The 12330-nt window shown below is 42.6% G+C and overlaps 1 protein-coding gene and 1 long non-coding RNA gene across 3 annotated transcripts in view; one reads left to right on the top strand and one right to left on the bottom strand.

Annotated features, from left to right (window-relative positions):
* Positions 1-12330, top strand: part of PLOD2 (procollagen-lysine,2-oxoglutarate 5-dioxygenase 2) — a 246394-nt gene that overhangs the window by 82224 nt on the left and 151840 nt on the right. For both annotated transcript variants that reach the window (XM_063915969.1, XM_063915968.1), the window contains exons 4-5: positions 5788-5951; positions 11715-11827. In XM_063915969.1, coding sequence (XP_063772039.1) covers positions 5788-5951; positions 11715-11827 — 277 coding nt within the window. The remainder of the gene's footprint in view (positions 1-5787; positions 5952-11714; positions 11828-12330) is intronic.
* Positions 1-12330, bottom strand: part of LOC134909270 (uncharacterized) — an 89117-nt gene that overhangs the window by 42085 nt on the left and 34702 nt on the right. The window lies entirely within an intron of this gene.

Genomic DNA, 12330 nt, shown 5'->3' with positions numbered 1-12330 from the left:
GGACCATGGTGTCCATTCTAAAGATCCAATAGGCCTCTCGCCTACGAAGCCTATTGAATCGGTCTCCTCCTCTATTAGTCATTTTTGTTTGTTCAATACCTATCATAGTTATATTTTCCCATCTCCCTTTTTGGCATTGTATAACATGGTCTGATAGGGGGTGTTTTGCTCCTTTCATTATATTCCTCCTGTGCTCCATATATCTTACATGCAATGTTCTTGTAGTTCGTCCGATATATTGTTTTCCACATTGACATGAAATTAAATAAATAACATATGTGGACATGCAATTAATGAAATCTTTAATGGCAAAGGACTCACTTGTTGTAAAAGACTTAAAATTACTACTTTTTCTGGGTATATTGTTACACGACTGACAGTTACTTTTTCCACACTTGTGGTATCCAGGTGGCCTCACAGGAAGCCAGGTATTGGATATATCCGAAATGGACTTTCTACCTTTCTCAAAATGACTTGGCACTAAAATCTTGTGCAGATTATCTGCTTTTCTAAAGATGGTACCCCCTGTTGGGTTGATGTATGGTTTTAATACATCATCCAAAAGTAATAATGAAGTGTTTTTCTTGATGACCTGACTAATTCTATGTGCACTGCTGTTATATTGTGTAATGAAGGATAAACTTCTATCTTTCTTATTATCACTACTTTCTTCTACCTATTTTGGTCTGAGTAATGTAGCTCTTTCTATTTTTTCTACCTCTGAATAGGCTTTATCCAACAATATTTGTGGGTAACCCTGTTCGGAGAATGATTCCATAAGTTTTTTTGCTTGAACCTGATATGAAAGAACAGACGTGCAATTTCGTCTTAATCTGACAAACTGACCCCTGGGGATGTTGTCCTTCCAACACTGCTTATGGGAGCTTTTATAGTTTAAATATCTATTTTGATCAACTTCCTTGATATGAGTTTTTGTGACTAAAGTGTCGTTCTCAATAGATAGCTCTATATCCAAAAAACTGATATTTGTAGTGCTATAGTGAGATGTGAATTTGAGACCATATTCATTATTATTCAAACTACTAGTAAAACTGTGAAGTGTTTCTAACGTGCCACCCCAAACAATAAATAAGTCATCTATAAAGCGGCCATAGTAGACCAAACTCGCCCCGAGCCCCCCCCCCCACACATGTTCGTCCTCAAAGGCTCCCATGTAGAGGTTAGCGAAGCTCGGAGCGAATCTGGCCCCCATCGCCGCACCCCGTGTCTGTAAATAATACTGATTGTCAAACATAAAATAATTGTGTGATTTAATATAAATTTTATCGCTTCCACAACAAAGACACGTAGAGAGTCTGTAAGATTGCCTTGCTTCAAATAATCATCTACCACAGAAACCCCTTTTGGGTGTGGTATATTGGAATATAGTGCTTCTACGTCGCACGTAACTAGATAATAATGTTTTTTCCATGTAATTTTATTTATAAGATTTAAAAAATGTTGTGTGTCTTTTATATGCGACCTTAGACTCTCCACGTGTCCATGTAAGTGATGATCGACAAAAAATGATAAGTTATTTGTTAATGACCCAACACCAGAAATTATAGGTCGCCCCGGTGGATTAATAAGTGACTTGTGAATTTTTGGTAAAACATAAAATGTGGGTGTGATAGGATGTGCACAAAGTAAAAAATCAAATATTTCTTTGGATATAGAGCCATCTTCCATAGCCTGATCAAGCAATCCCATATATTGTTTTTGGAATAGGGCGGTGGGATTTGTATCCATTTTAACATAGAATTTCATATCCATCAATTGTCTAGAACATTCTGAGACATAATTTTCCGTATCTAGGATTACAATCCCACCGCCCTTATCCGCTGATTTTATTATAATTGATGTATCTTCCCGCAGTGATTTCATGGCCATACGCTCCCCAGGGGTCAGGTTATCCCAATATCTCCCATCATCTGCCTTTTCACAGATAACCCTAAATTTGGCAAGTGTGGATTTGTAAAAACTATCCACAAAAGGACCTTTATAAAATAAAGGGTAAAAATCTGTTTTCTTTTTAAACTTATTTGTCCTTACATCAAATATTGGGATTGTTGTCTCTGAATCATCTCCATCTATGGCCCCCTCCTGTCCCAAGCACTCGAGGATCTCCCTTACATGATCATCATCCACATCAAGTACTATAGGTATTTCATCACTTCGGTTCTTTTTTAGACCTTTAAGTGCAAAGTATCTTTTTCTGCTAAGTGTGCGGGTATAACGATTTAGATCAACGAATAATTGGAACAGGTTTGGCCTTGCCGCAGGTGCATAATTAAGGCCCTTTTCAAGTAATACTATTTCCTCCTTTGTTAAGATTCTTTTAGATAAATTAAATATGCCTTTCCTTTTTCCACCTTTAGTTACCTTCTGCACGGTGTTTTTAGTCTGTTTTCTTCCTCTCCCTCCTCTACTTCTCTGTTTCTTCCTCTCTTTTTCTGGTAATTGGTTGTGTGCCACATGTTTGATCCCTGGCGTCTGTCTAAAAAACCATAATTACCTGGTGTAGATTCTTGTTCATCTTCAGTTTCAGAGGGCCTGACTTTCCTACTGGTAGGATTTTCCCTTTTAGATTCATCCAATACCTGGTACCTATTTTTGTGTGTATAGTCTGTTCTTTTATTATAATATGGGGCTCTGGATCCTGATCTTCCTTCTCCATTATTTCTATTCCATTGTTGAATTCTATTCTGTCGTCTATAGGGTGTGTTCTTCCTATATCCTTCTTTAGGTGTAAATTGGTTAAATTGTTTATATTGACCATATGTATTTGTTTTTCTGTAATCACGGGACACACCCTTCTCGTAGTCTGTAACATCTCTTTCCATTTTGTGTTCCTTTCTATCCACTAATGTTTGTTCAAATTCTAATAATTTTTTATTTACTTTGGAGTCTCTCTCCTTAAATTCATCTAATTTTTCATATCCCTTTAATGTCGAATGTACTTTTTCAATTTCCGCTTGTAACTCATGTACTTTTTGTTCCCTATATTTAATAAGTAGTAACATAAGTTGTTTAGAACAATTATCTAATGTGGTATTCCATTGATCCGTAAAGGTCCTATCTTCCTTGAAGGTAGATTCCTTCAGGATTCTAAGACCCCTAGGGATAAGGCCCCCATCTACATATTTTTGTAGTGATATTTGGTCCCACCAGTGCTTGGTTTCAGAGACACATAGGTTCTCCAATTTATTGAACCACCCATGCATCTCTGCAACCGCCCCAGTGCTTTCTTCTCTATTAATGGTAATTTTACCTTTCAAATATAGATCTCTTCTTTCAAGTCTATTGGTTATGCACGTTAATTGTGCCATGATTACTATAACCAAATATAATTAACCCTTAACAATTGTATGCGTGTCTCTATAAAACCACAACTAAATATATTCACAATACTTTGGCTCTTAAATTGTGATCTATAATCCACAATCAATTGCAGCTGCCTGGATGACCAAAACTAGGAGACAACAGCACAGTGTTCCTGGCGCTGCAATTGTCGGATTCGGCAGCAGCTCTCTCAGGGGTACTAGGTCATTTACCCCAATATAGACAAAAAAATACAATATGAGAGTGCGCTTATCAAATCCGACATCTCACATAAACCAAAATCTCACATAAGCCAAAATCGTAAGCACACAGTTCATATCTCAAGAAAAGTTAGTCAAAATCTGTGCTATCTGGGCTCCAGGGAGTTCAAGGGAAATAGCAAGTGAAAATCGGGCATAGCAAGGATCTCACCGTGTGTACACACCCTTACTCTCTCTGCACATGTTATATCTGCCTCCCCTGCAGTGCACATGGTTTTGCCCAACTGCTAACAACAAAGTTCCCTCTGCGATCAACTCAGAATTACCTCCTATGTGCGTACATTTACTAGCGTCAAGTTGCAAGCATGCTAGTAAAAGCATGATTTTCAATGCCAGTGGATAAGGGACATTCCCTCTTATTCAGAAATACTTTAAGATTGTATATGTATAGAATGTAGCATTCTGTTGTAGAGTTTATATGCTGTCATTTTATTGCATCTTCTCTGGGGTTCATATATCACAGCATCCTTGCCAACATTTTAAATGCCCCTTCCAGAAGTTCCCCGGTGGAAGGTGCATGGAGTGTAGTGCAGCGGCTCACGGCTTTGTAGCCCTACCACTGCTCTACATTGCTGTGATTCACGGCACTGGGCAGCTGGGAGGGAACATTAACAATTACTTCAGCAGATACAACAAAGCTCTTTTGCAATTATTTTTATTATTTCTTGTATTGTTTATTTTGTTATAAGATGATTAATTTCATATAATTTTTCCACAATGTTTTACTATGTGTTGTATGTACTAAGCATTGGAGAGAGAAAAAGTGGACAGAGATAAACTACCAGCCAGTCGGCTTCTAACTACCATGTTCCATACCTCCCAAATTGTGCGCTGAGGAAAGCGGGACTATCGCGCGGCAAAGGGGCACGGCCTCAATTGTGATGGGCGTGGCCTCAGCCAAACGGACCATTTTCCTGCCTTTTGGGGGCGTGCCCAGCGCTCCCCGAGCAGCCTCCGCTCCCCTACTAGCACTGAATACATGCCGTGCGCGTGTGCACAGCGTGTATTCAGTGATCACCGGCTGCTTTGCAGAGCAGCGGGTGATCAAAGGCTCCACCCGCGGGACACTGCTGCCCGAGGGAGGTATAGCGGGACAGTGTCCGAATAGCGGGACAGTTGGGAGGTATGATGTTACAGGCTATGCTTGAAATAGGACAGGAGCTGGTTGGTTGGTACTTTATCTCTGTCCACTTTATCTCTCTCCAAGGCTTAGTACATAAACCCCTATATCTCAGTCATCCTTTTGCAATATACTGTAAGTCTGGAATATAGTTATTTGGCTGACTCGGCAAGATACTAGATCTCAGCTAAAACAATTGATTCAGTAAAGATGCTTATGAAGACATATTTGCCTAATCTATGATTCAAGGCCAGTCAGTTGATAAAGATGGCAGAGGCAGGAGGATGGCAGTGGGTTTGTGCAATGAACCAGCACGTAGAGAAAAGGGTTATTCCAAAGCCTTCCTTCACACATGGAAAACTGCAACTCATTAATAGCAGCATGAAAAGAAAATGAAATGAAAAGTTCTAACAGAGTGATCAAGCTATGATATGGGATTGTGAGGCAGATGTTCTCAGCCTTGGAGGGAGATAAAGTACCAGCCAGTTAGCTTGTCACAGCCTGTTACATGGTACATAGAAGCTGATTAGCTGGTACTTTTATCTCTCTCCACTTTACCACTCTCCAGGGCTTAGTACATCTCACTTTGTGCAACATTAAGCTTTGGTGCACTCTTTTGTTCGGGATCGGTATGGTATCCCACCGCATGGGATGCCAAACGTCAGTATACCGACATTGGCATGCCGAGCGCTGGAATGCAAGAGGGGGAGCGCTACAAAGCCCCTTGTGCGCTCGATGCGCTTGCCACGCTGCGGGCTCGGTGTACGCTCGCCACAGGTTGTATTCTCCCTCTATGGGTGTCATGGACATCCACAGAGGGGGAATTACTTACCTCGCCGATATACCTGCGGCGATATGGTGTCCCAGTCGGGATCCCAGCATCGGTATTGTAACAGCCGGGATCCCAACGAGCGGTATGCTGACCGCATACCTTTTGTTCAATGTAAGGATTAAAAAAACATCCGTGTATAATTCTGCATTATTGGTTCATTTAGACTGTGTTCAGTTGATTGATTGATTGTTGGCAATACCTATGTGACTGTGTAAACCTGCTTTCTGTTTTAGCTATGATGTCATCTTTGCTGGGGGCCCAGAAGAAGTCCTCAAAGAGTTCCAGCAAACAAACCACAGGGTTGTATTTACTGCCGATGGTTTATTATGGCCGGACAAAAGACTAGCTGAGAAGTACCCTGTTGTACGCAGTGGCAAGCGATTTCTTAGCTCTGGAGGTAATTGGTTTCTGTATATAAGATATATACATGTCTAAGGGACCCACTCTTACATTCTGCATCAAGGCCTTTAGCTACACTGCATCCTGTTGTACTTTACTGAATAATATAGTATTGCTATGCAATAGAAAAATACTTTCCCTACACAGCAACAGTGGCAAACGCAGGATTTTTAGAGGAGGGTTTCCAAATGCAATCCACAAACTCCCACTCTGCAGAACATTGGAGCAAGTGCAGGACTCTGGGGGATCGGTAGAACCTAGAACCAACCTTGGACATTAATGTACACATTGATCTTTTTTTATTGGATACTGTATGGAATACAGTATTAATATAACACTATAGTCAATAGTATAGCCTACAGTATATCAAAATATTTAACCAATATAAATAAATTAAATGGTCAGGAAAATATTAAACATCCCATAAGGAATAAATATACAAACATAACAGAACCAGTAGGTGACAGAACTGCATTTTGTAAGCACACATTCTTCCACTTCATGGTAAAGCGCCTGTCTCTTCTTCCTGGCAGCTACTCTCTGGTCCAGTGCACTGATTGGAGTGGACTCTGATCCACACACACACACACAGCAAACTTCATAGAAGAAGCTGCTACCACTTGCTGTTGCTGTCATAATTTGAACTGCTGTCCAAGAGGAAGGGGTTTCTGGGCAACCGGAAACCCCCCTTGCATTTGCCTGTGAGCAATATGTTCCGTTCCGATGTGGTACTAACATTTCTTATCTTGTCGTGAATATTGCAAATATATTTCTGTTGTAGTTTAGATGTCCTTTTACATCGGTGCATAACTCTCACATGTACAGGACATGAAGGGATTGTGTCCCAACACCTGGAAAATGTTGACATAGACAGAATGTTGACATAGTGAAAATGTCAACATGAGCATTAAGATTAGGGATAGATTTAGGGGTTGGGGTTACAGCTAGGATTAGTGATAGATTTACTGCAGACACACATTTTGCAACATACTGACCATGTCTACATTAGATCAGTATTGATATGTTAAATGTTGACATGATGAATATTCTCATGACGCCCTTATGAAATAGGCAGTATATGTGATAGCAGTCCCAGTGGTAACAGTCACTTTAACATACCTGGCGGGGACCAAGCATTGGGGCAGATGTATTAAGCCTGGAGAAGTGATAAACCAGTGATAAGTGGAAGGTGATAACGCACCAGCCAATCAGATCCTAACTGTCAATTTTCATATTGGAGGTGATTGGCTGGTGCGTTATCGGGTGTAGTATGGTATACCGGCGGCCGGGCTCCCGGCTACCAGCATACCGGCGCCGGGAGCCCGACCACCGGCATACCGACAGCATGGCGAGCGCAAAGGAGCCCCTTTCGGGCACGGTGGCGCGTGCGCCACGCTATTTATTCTTCCTCCAGGGGGTTCGTGGACCCCCACGAGGGAGAATATCTGTCGGTATGCCGGGTGTCGGGATTCCTGCGCCGGTATACTGTGCGCCGGGATCCCGACATTCGGCATACTGAAGACCACCCGCGTTATCACCTTGCACTTACTGTATCACTGCTTTATCACTTCTCCAGGCTTAATACGTCTGCCCCATAGGTAGTTGTCAATCCATTTTGCACCCCACCCCACCCCATCCCCTCCTTTGTTTGGCCATGTCCATTCAATACTCCGGATATTCTATAGCTGCATTGTCAGAGTTCCCACAGCCCCGAGAATGACTTACCCTGGCAGATCATTTGTATTATGAATATGTGTGTATGTGTTATACAGTACTGCAAAACATGCTGCGACGTGTAGAGGTCAAAGGCTGGGGATAAATATCTTCTTTGTATTATCTTATCATTTTTATTGACAAAACTCAATACCCTGCCTACAAATCACTGGAGCAGTAAGAAGATTAGCTGTTCAAGCTACATTTTCCATAACTGCATGATGCCAATAGCTCAGCAGCCAACAATCGTTTGGAGACCACGAAAGAGCAGTTTCCACACATTAAATTTATATTCATAGAGACTTTAAAAATATATTTTAATTATCTTTGTTTGCTTTGCATGTATCGGTAACATTTTACTTAGCGTTAGTACATCTGTAATATTTGCACATTTTATTTCTGTTTTCACATAATGCTTTTTGTTATGGTCCATAAGGTGCCATAACATCATGGAAGACAAGGATCTTGTAAAATTACAATTGTTTGTGTTGGTTAACCTAGCACTTACTCTTTCTGGCTATCCTTACATTTAGTTAGAGGCACAGTAGAACTAGAGTTTAAAATTCTCCTTAAATTACCACATTTGCAAAATGCTAGGCAGGAAGAGCTTAAACTGGGTTTGGAACGCTGTCAAGTGTAAACCAAGTGCTGGTACTGTGAATGCACAGAAGGCCTAACTGCACAGCCTGCAATCAGTCTGGCCTGACCTTTCCTCTGGACAGAGACTGGAGGTTTTCATAGCTGACTTGTGTTATTTATAAATGCAGGGTTCCACTCTACTGTGAAACTACTCAGAGATTAACCCTGTATTCCCTTGAGCAGCATCGTTTTCAACATTGTAAGACTCAAATAAAGCAGTTTATTTAGTCTACTACTGTAAAAGTTTGGTGTATAAACTTTGTAAGACTTTATAGAATAGTTATTTTTGTCACTAAACAGGATTGCACATACATATGATTTGTGAATCATAGCTTTCACATACCTCCGAACTGTCCCCATTTTAGCGGGACAGTCTCGTTTTTTTGAGACTGTCCCTCTGTCCCACCCGCGGGCTGCAGTGTCCCGCGTGGGGCAGTTGGGAGGCTCCTGCACAGAGCAGCGGTGAATAGTCGCTCTGCACATGCGCACAGCAGCTATTCAGTGGAGACAGGAGGAGAGGGGGCATACCAGCAGCTCACAGAGCGCTGGGCATGCCCCCTCACTGACGAAAATGGGGGGCGTGGCTCGCGAGCGTGGGCCCCACGAAGCCACGCCCCCTTTTCACAGACCACACCCCATTTCTGGCACATGCGCGTGTCCCTCTTTCATAAAGAGGAAAGTTGGGAGGTATGGTTTCATTCTGTAGCCAGACAACCTGTAAAATCATTGTGCCCTACACTAGCGTAACTGTGTGCATCAGTGGCGTAGCCAGAACTTTGTGGGCCCCATAGAAACATTTTGCAGGGGCCCCCGTCCCAATGCTTCTAGAGAGACACTTCACTGCAGCAGTTGTTAATTTTGTGGCCTAGTTCATTTTCTGAACCGTAGTAGAGCCTTATTTAATGTTTTGCCCCCATAGTAGTGCCCTAGTTTCTTTTATGAATCGCAGTAGTGCTTAAGTTCACTCTGTCACATTTCAGAGCTGCCAATACACATTATGCCGCACAGTATCCCAACATTCACATTATGATAGAGAGTGCTCCCTATTCATATTGTGCCTCATTACAGAACCCCGGTTCATATTATATAATATTAAAAATGCCCTCCAGTTAATTTTATACACCACACTACAATAATCAGGCCCAGGGGCATACCTAGATATATTGCAGGCCCCAAAGAAAAAGTTTGAAAGGACCCCTACGTACCATCCAATGGCAAGAAATGTATATAACACATGTAACTTTGACAGGGAAGGTGGGCCCCTCTCAGCTCTGGGCCCCATAGCAGCTGCACTGCCCGCACCTATGGTAGCTACGCCCTTGATGTGCATCCAGCAGAAACTGAGTACATGGAGAACAGATCCTGCTAACAAGGGTTCTGTTCAGGGGCGTAGCCAGAACTTTGTGGGCCCCATAGCAACATTTTGAAGGGGCCTCATCCAATGCTTCTAGAGAGACACATCTCTGCAGCAGTTGTTATGCCCTATAATAGTGCCCTAGTTCATTTTCTGATCCATAGTAAAGCCTTATTTAATGTTATGCCCCCATAGTAGTGCCCTAGTTTCTGTTATGAATCGCAGTAGTGCTAGAGTTCACTCTGTCACATTTCAGAGCTGCCAGTACACATTATGTCGCACAGTATCCCCAATTCACATTATGATATATAGTGCTCCCCGTTCATATTGTTCCTCATTACAGTGCCCCGGTTCATATTATGTAACATTTCAATGCCCTCCAGTTCATTTTATACCACACTACAATGAGCAGGTCCAGGGACATACCTAGATATATTGCAGGCCCCAAGGGGAAAGTTTGAAAGGACCCCTATGTACCACCCAATGGCAAAAAATGTATATAACACATGTAACTGTGACTAAATTTAGCACAGCTACGATCATCTTCCCAGACATGCGGGGGAACGCCCAGCACAGGGCTAGTCCACCCCGCATGTCAGTCCGCCCCCCCCCCCCCTTGCACAAGTACAAAAGCATTGCACAGCGGCAATGCTTTTGTACTTGAAGAGTAACTCCCAGCCAGCGCAACTCCTGCGGCTGGCCGGGAGTTACTCGTCGCTGCCCCGAGTCGCAGCAGCTGCGTGTGACATCACGCAGCCGCTGCAGCCCGCCCCCCTGCGCGGTCCGGCCACGCCTGCGTTGGCCGGACCGCGCCCCAAGAACGGTGGCTAAATGCCGCCATCTCCCGCCCAGCGAACGCCTCTGCCTGTCAATCAGGCAGAGGCGATCACTAGGTAATGACTGCCTTCGGCCACTGCGCTGCGAACTGCAGCGTGCGATCGGGTCGGAATGACCCCCTGTGCCCCATAGCAGCTGCACTGCCTGCACCTATGGTAGCTACGCCCTTGGTTCTGTCTACACTCATACACTATCACACGCACACTGTTTATACAGCTTGTAGGAGAGAAGTAGATGCGATTTGGAACTAATGACCTAATTCAGCATAAGTTGTAGTTTTGCTAAAATAGCAAAACTGCAATTGCATGCTGGGGGCCGCCCAGCACAGGGCAAGGTTTCCCAGCATGCTAATGGCGGGCAGTGATGCAATCGCAATTCAATTGTGATCGCATCACTAAATAGGGGAAGCCCCCCTGCCTCTGCAGTCTGGCTGAAGAAGCAGTTGGACCACTGTCATGATTCCCGTCACAGTGGCCATGTGTGACGTCACGCGGGCTGCCCTGAACCCGCCCATGTTTCTGACACCACGCCCCCGCAATGCCCTGACTGACAGGCAGAGGCATTCACATCAATGCTATCGCCGTGACCGGCTCGCACACAAGCAGATCGGGGCGTGTACACTGGTCCTGAAGACGACATATTGCGATTGCATCACTGATACGTTGCATGCTCAAATTAGGCCCAATGGCCCAAACGTATTAAGCTTTAAAAAGTGATAAAGTGTAGACTCATGAAGAGCGATAAAGTACCAACCAACCAGCTCCTGTCATTTTTCAAACACATCCTATAACATGACAGCAAGCTGATTGGCTGGTACGTTATCACTCTTTATCAGTCTCCACTTTATCACTTTTTAAGGCTTAAGTTATTACATTCGGCCTGTAACCTTTCCTAACCTTTCTTCACTCCCTGTAAGTGGAATTCTTTATTTAGCTCTGCATTACATTCTGAATGTCCAGTGGGAAAAGCATTCATACAAAAGACCACCATGCAAGTCCTATACACAGAAGTTGGTGCGTTTTATTCTACAGCTAAGCGGCTGTGAGTTTTATGATGATCTGGCTACTGAGAGCTGTGCCAAATTGAGGGTTACAGATGGGTAACTATACAGTGTATCACTCGTTCTACTTTATGTACTTATTCAGTAAAATAGTCATTTGTAGATGTGTTACTTTGTGCTACAGTGCTAAAGTGACATGTTTTACATTTGAATTTCAGGATTTATTGGATATACATCAAATATAAAGCAGATTGTACAGCAATGGACATTGCAAGATAATGATGATGACCAACTGTTCTACACTAAAATTTACATTGATGAACTTCAAAGGGTAAGGAATAAAACAAGCTGTAATTGTGAATTATTTAGTAACATCTCATATAACATTTGTGTTGATTATTTTGCTTACAGTGATCGCTCCCTAGTAGCTGTTCGGTACTATTAGCAAAGTTAAGGGGACCACACTAGCCGATTTTCTGCATAAAAAAACAATAACAACATGTCGTTATCATTTATTTTTAGCTTGAAATCGGCCAGTGTGTATGGGGCTCAGATCGATGAACGATGAGCGCTCCCACACGTCGCTCAGCGTAGATCAATATTGATTTGTAGCTGTACGACATCTCCAACAGATTCATCAGTACTAATGTTTTCAGACATTAAGACAACTGCTCCCTATAACATGCTTGCATTGTACCAATATGAAGCACATCTGCAAATTACATTTTTTAAATATTACACCATTTTCTTTTTGGTGGGAAATGAAGCATTATTATAATATAATATGTGCTTTTTGTCCAGGTTCAGCAGGGTGATTGGGAATTAAGTAAAGTG

The sequence above is a fragment of the Pseudophryne corroboree genome, chromosome 4 (assembly GCF_028390025.1).
Source record: "Pseudophryne corroboree isolate aPseCor3 chromosome 4, aPseCor3.hap2, whole genome shotgun sequence".
Taxonomy (NCBI): Eukaryota; Metazoa; Chordata; class Amphibia; order Anura; family Myobatrachidae; genus Pseudophryne; species Pseudophryne corroboree.
Note: the sequence above shows the minus strand (reverse complement) of the source record. Positions and strands in the feature narration are given on the sequence as shown.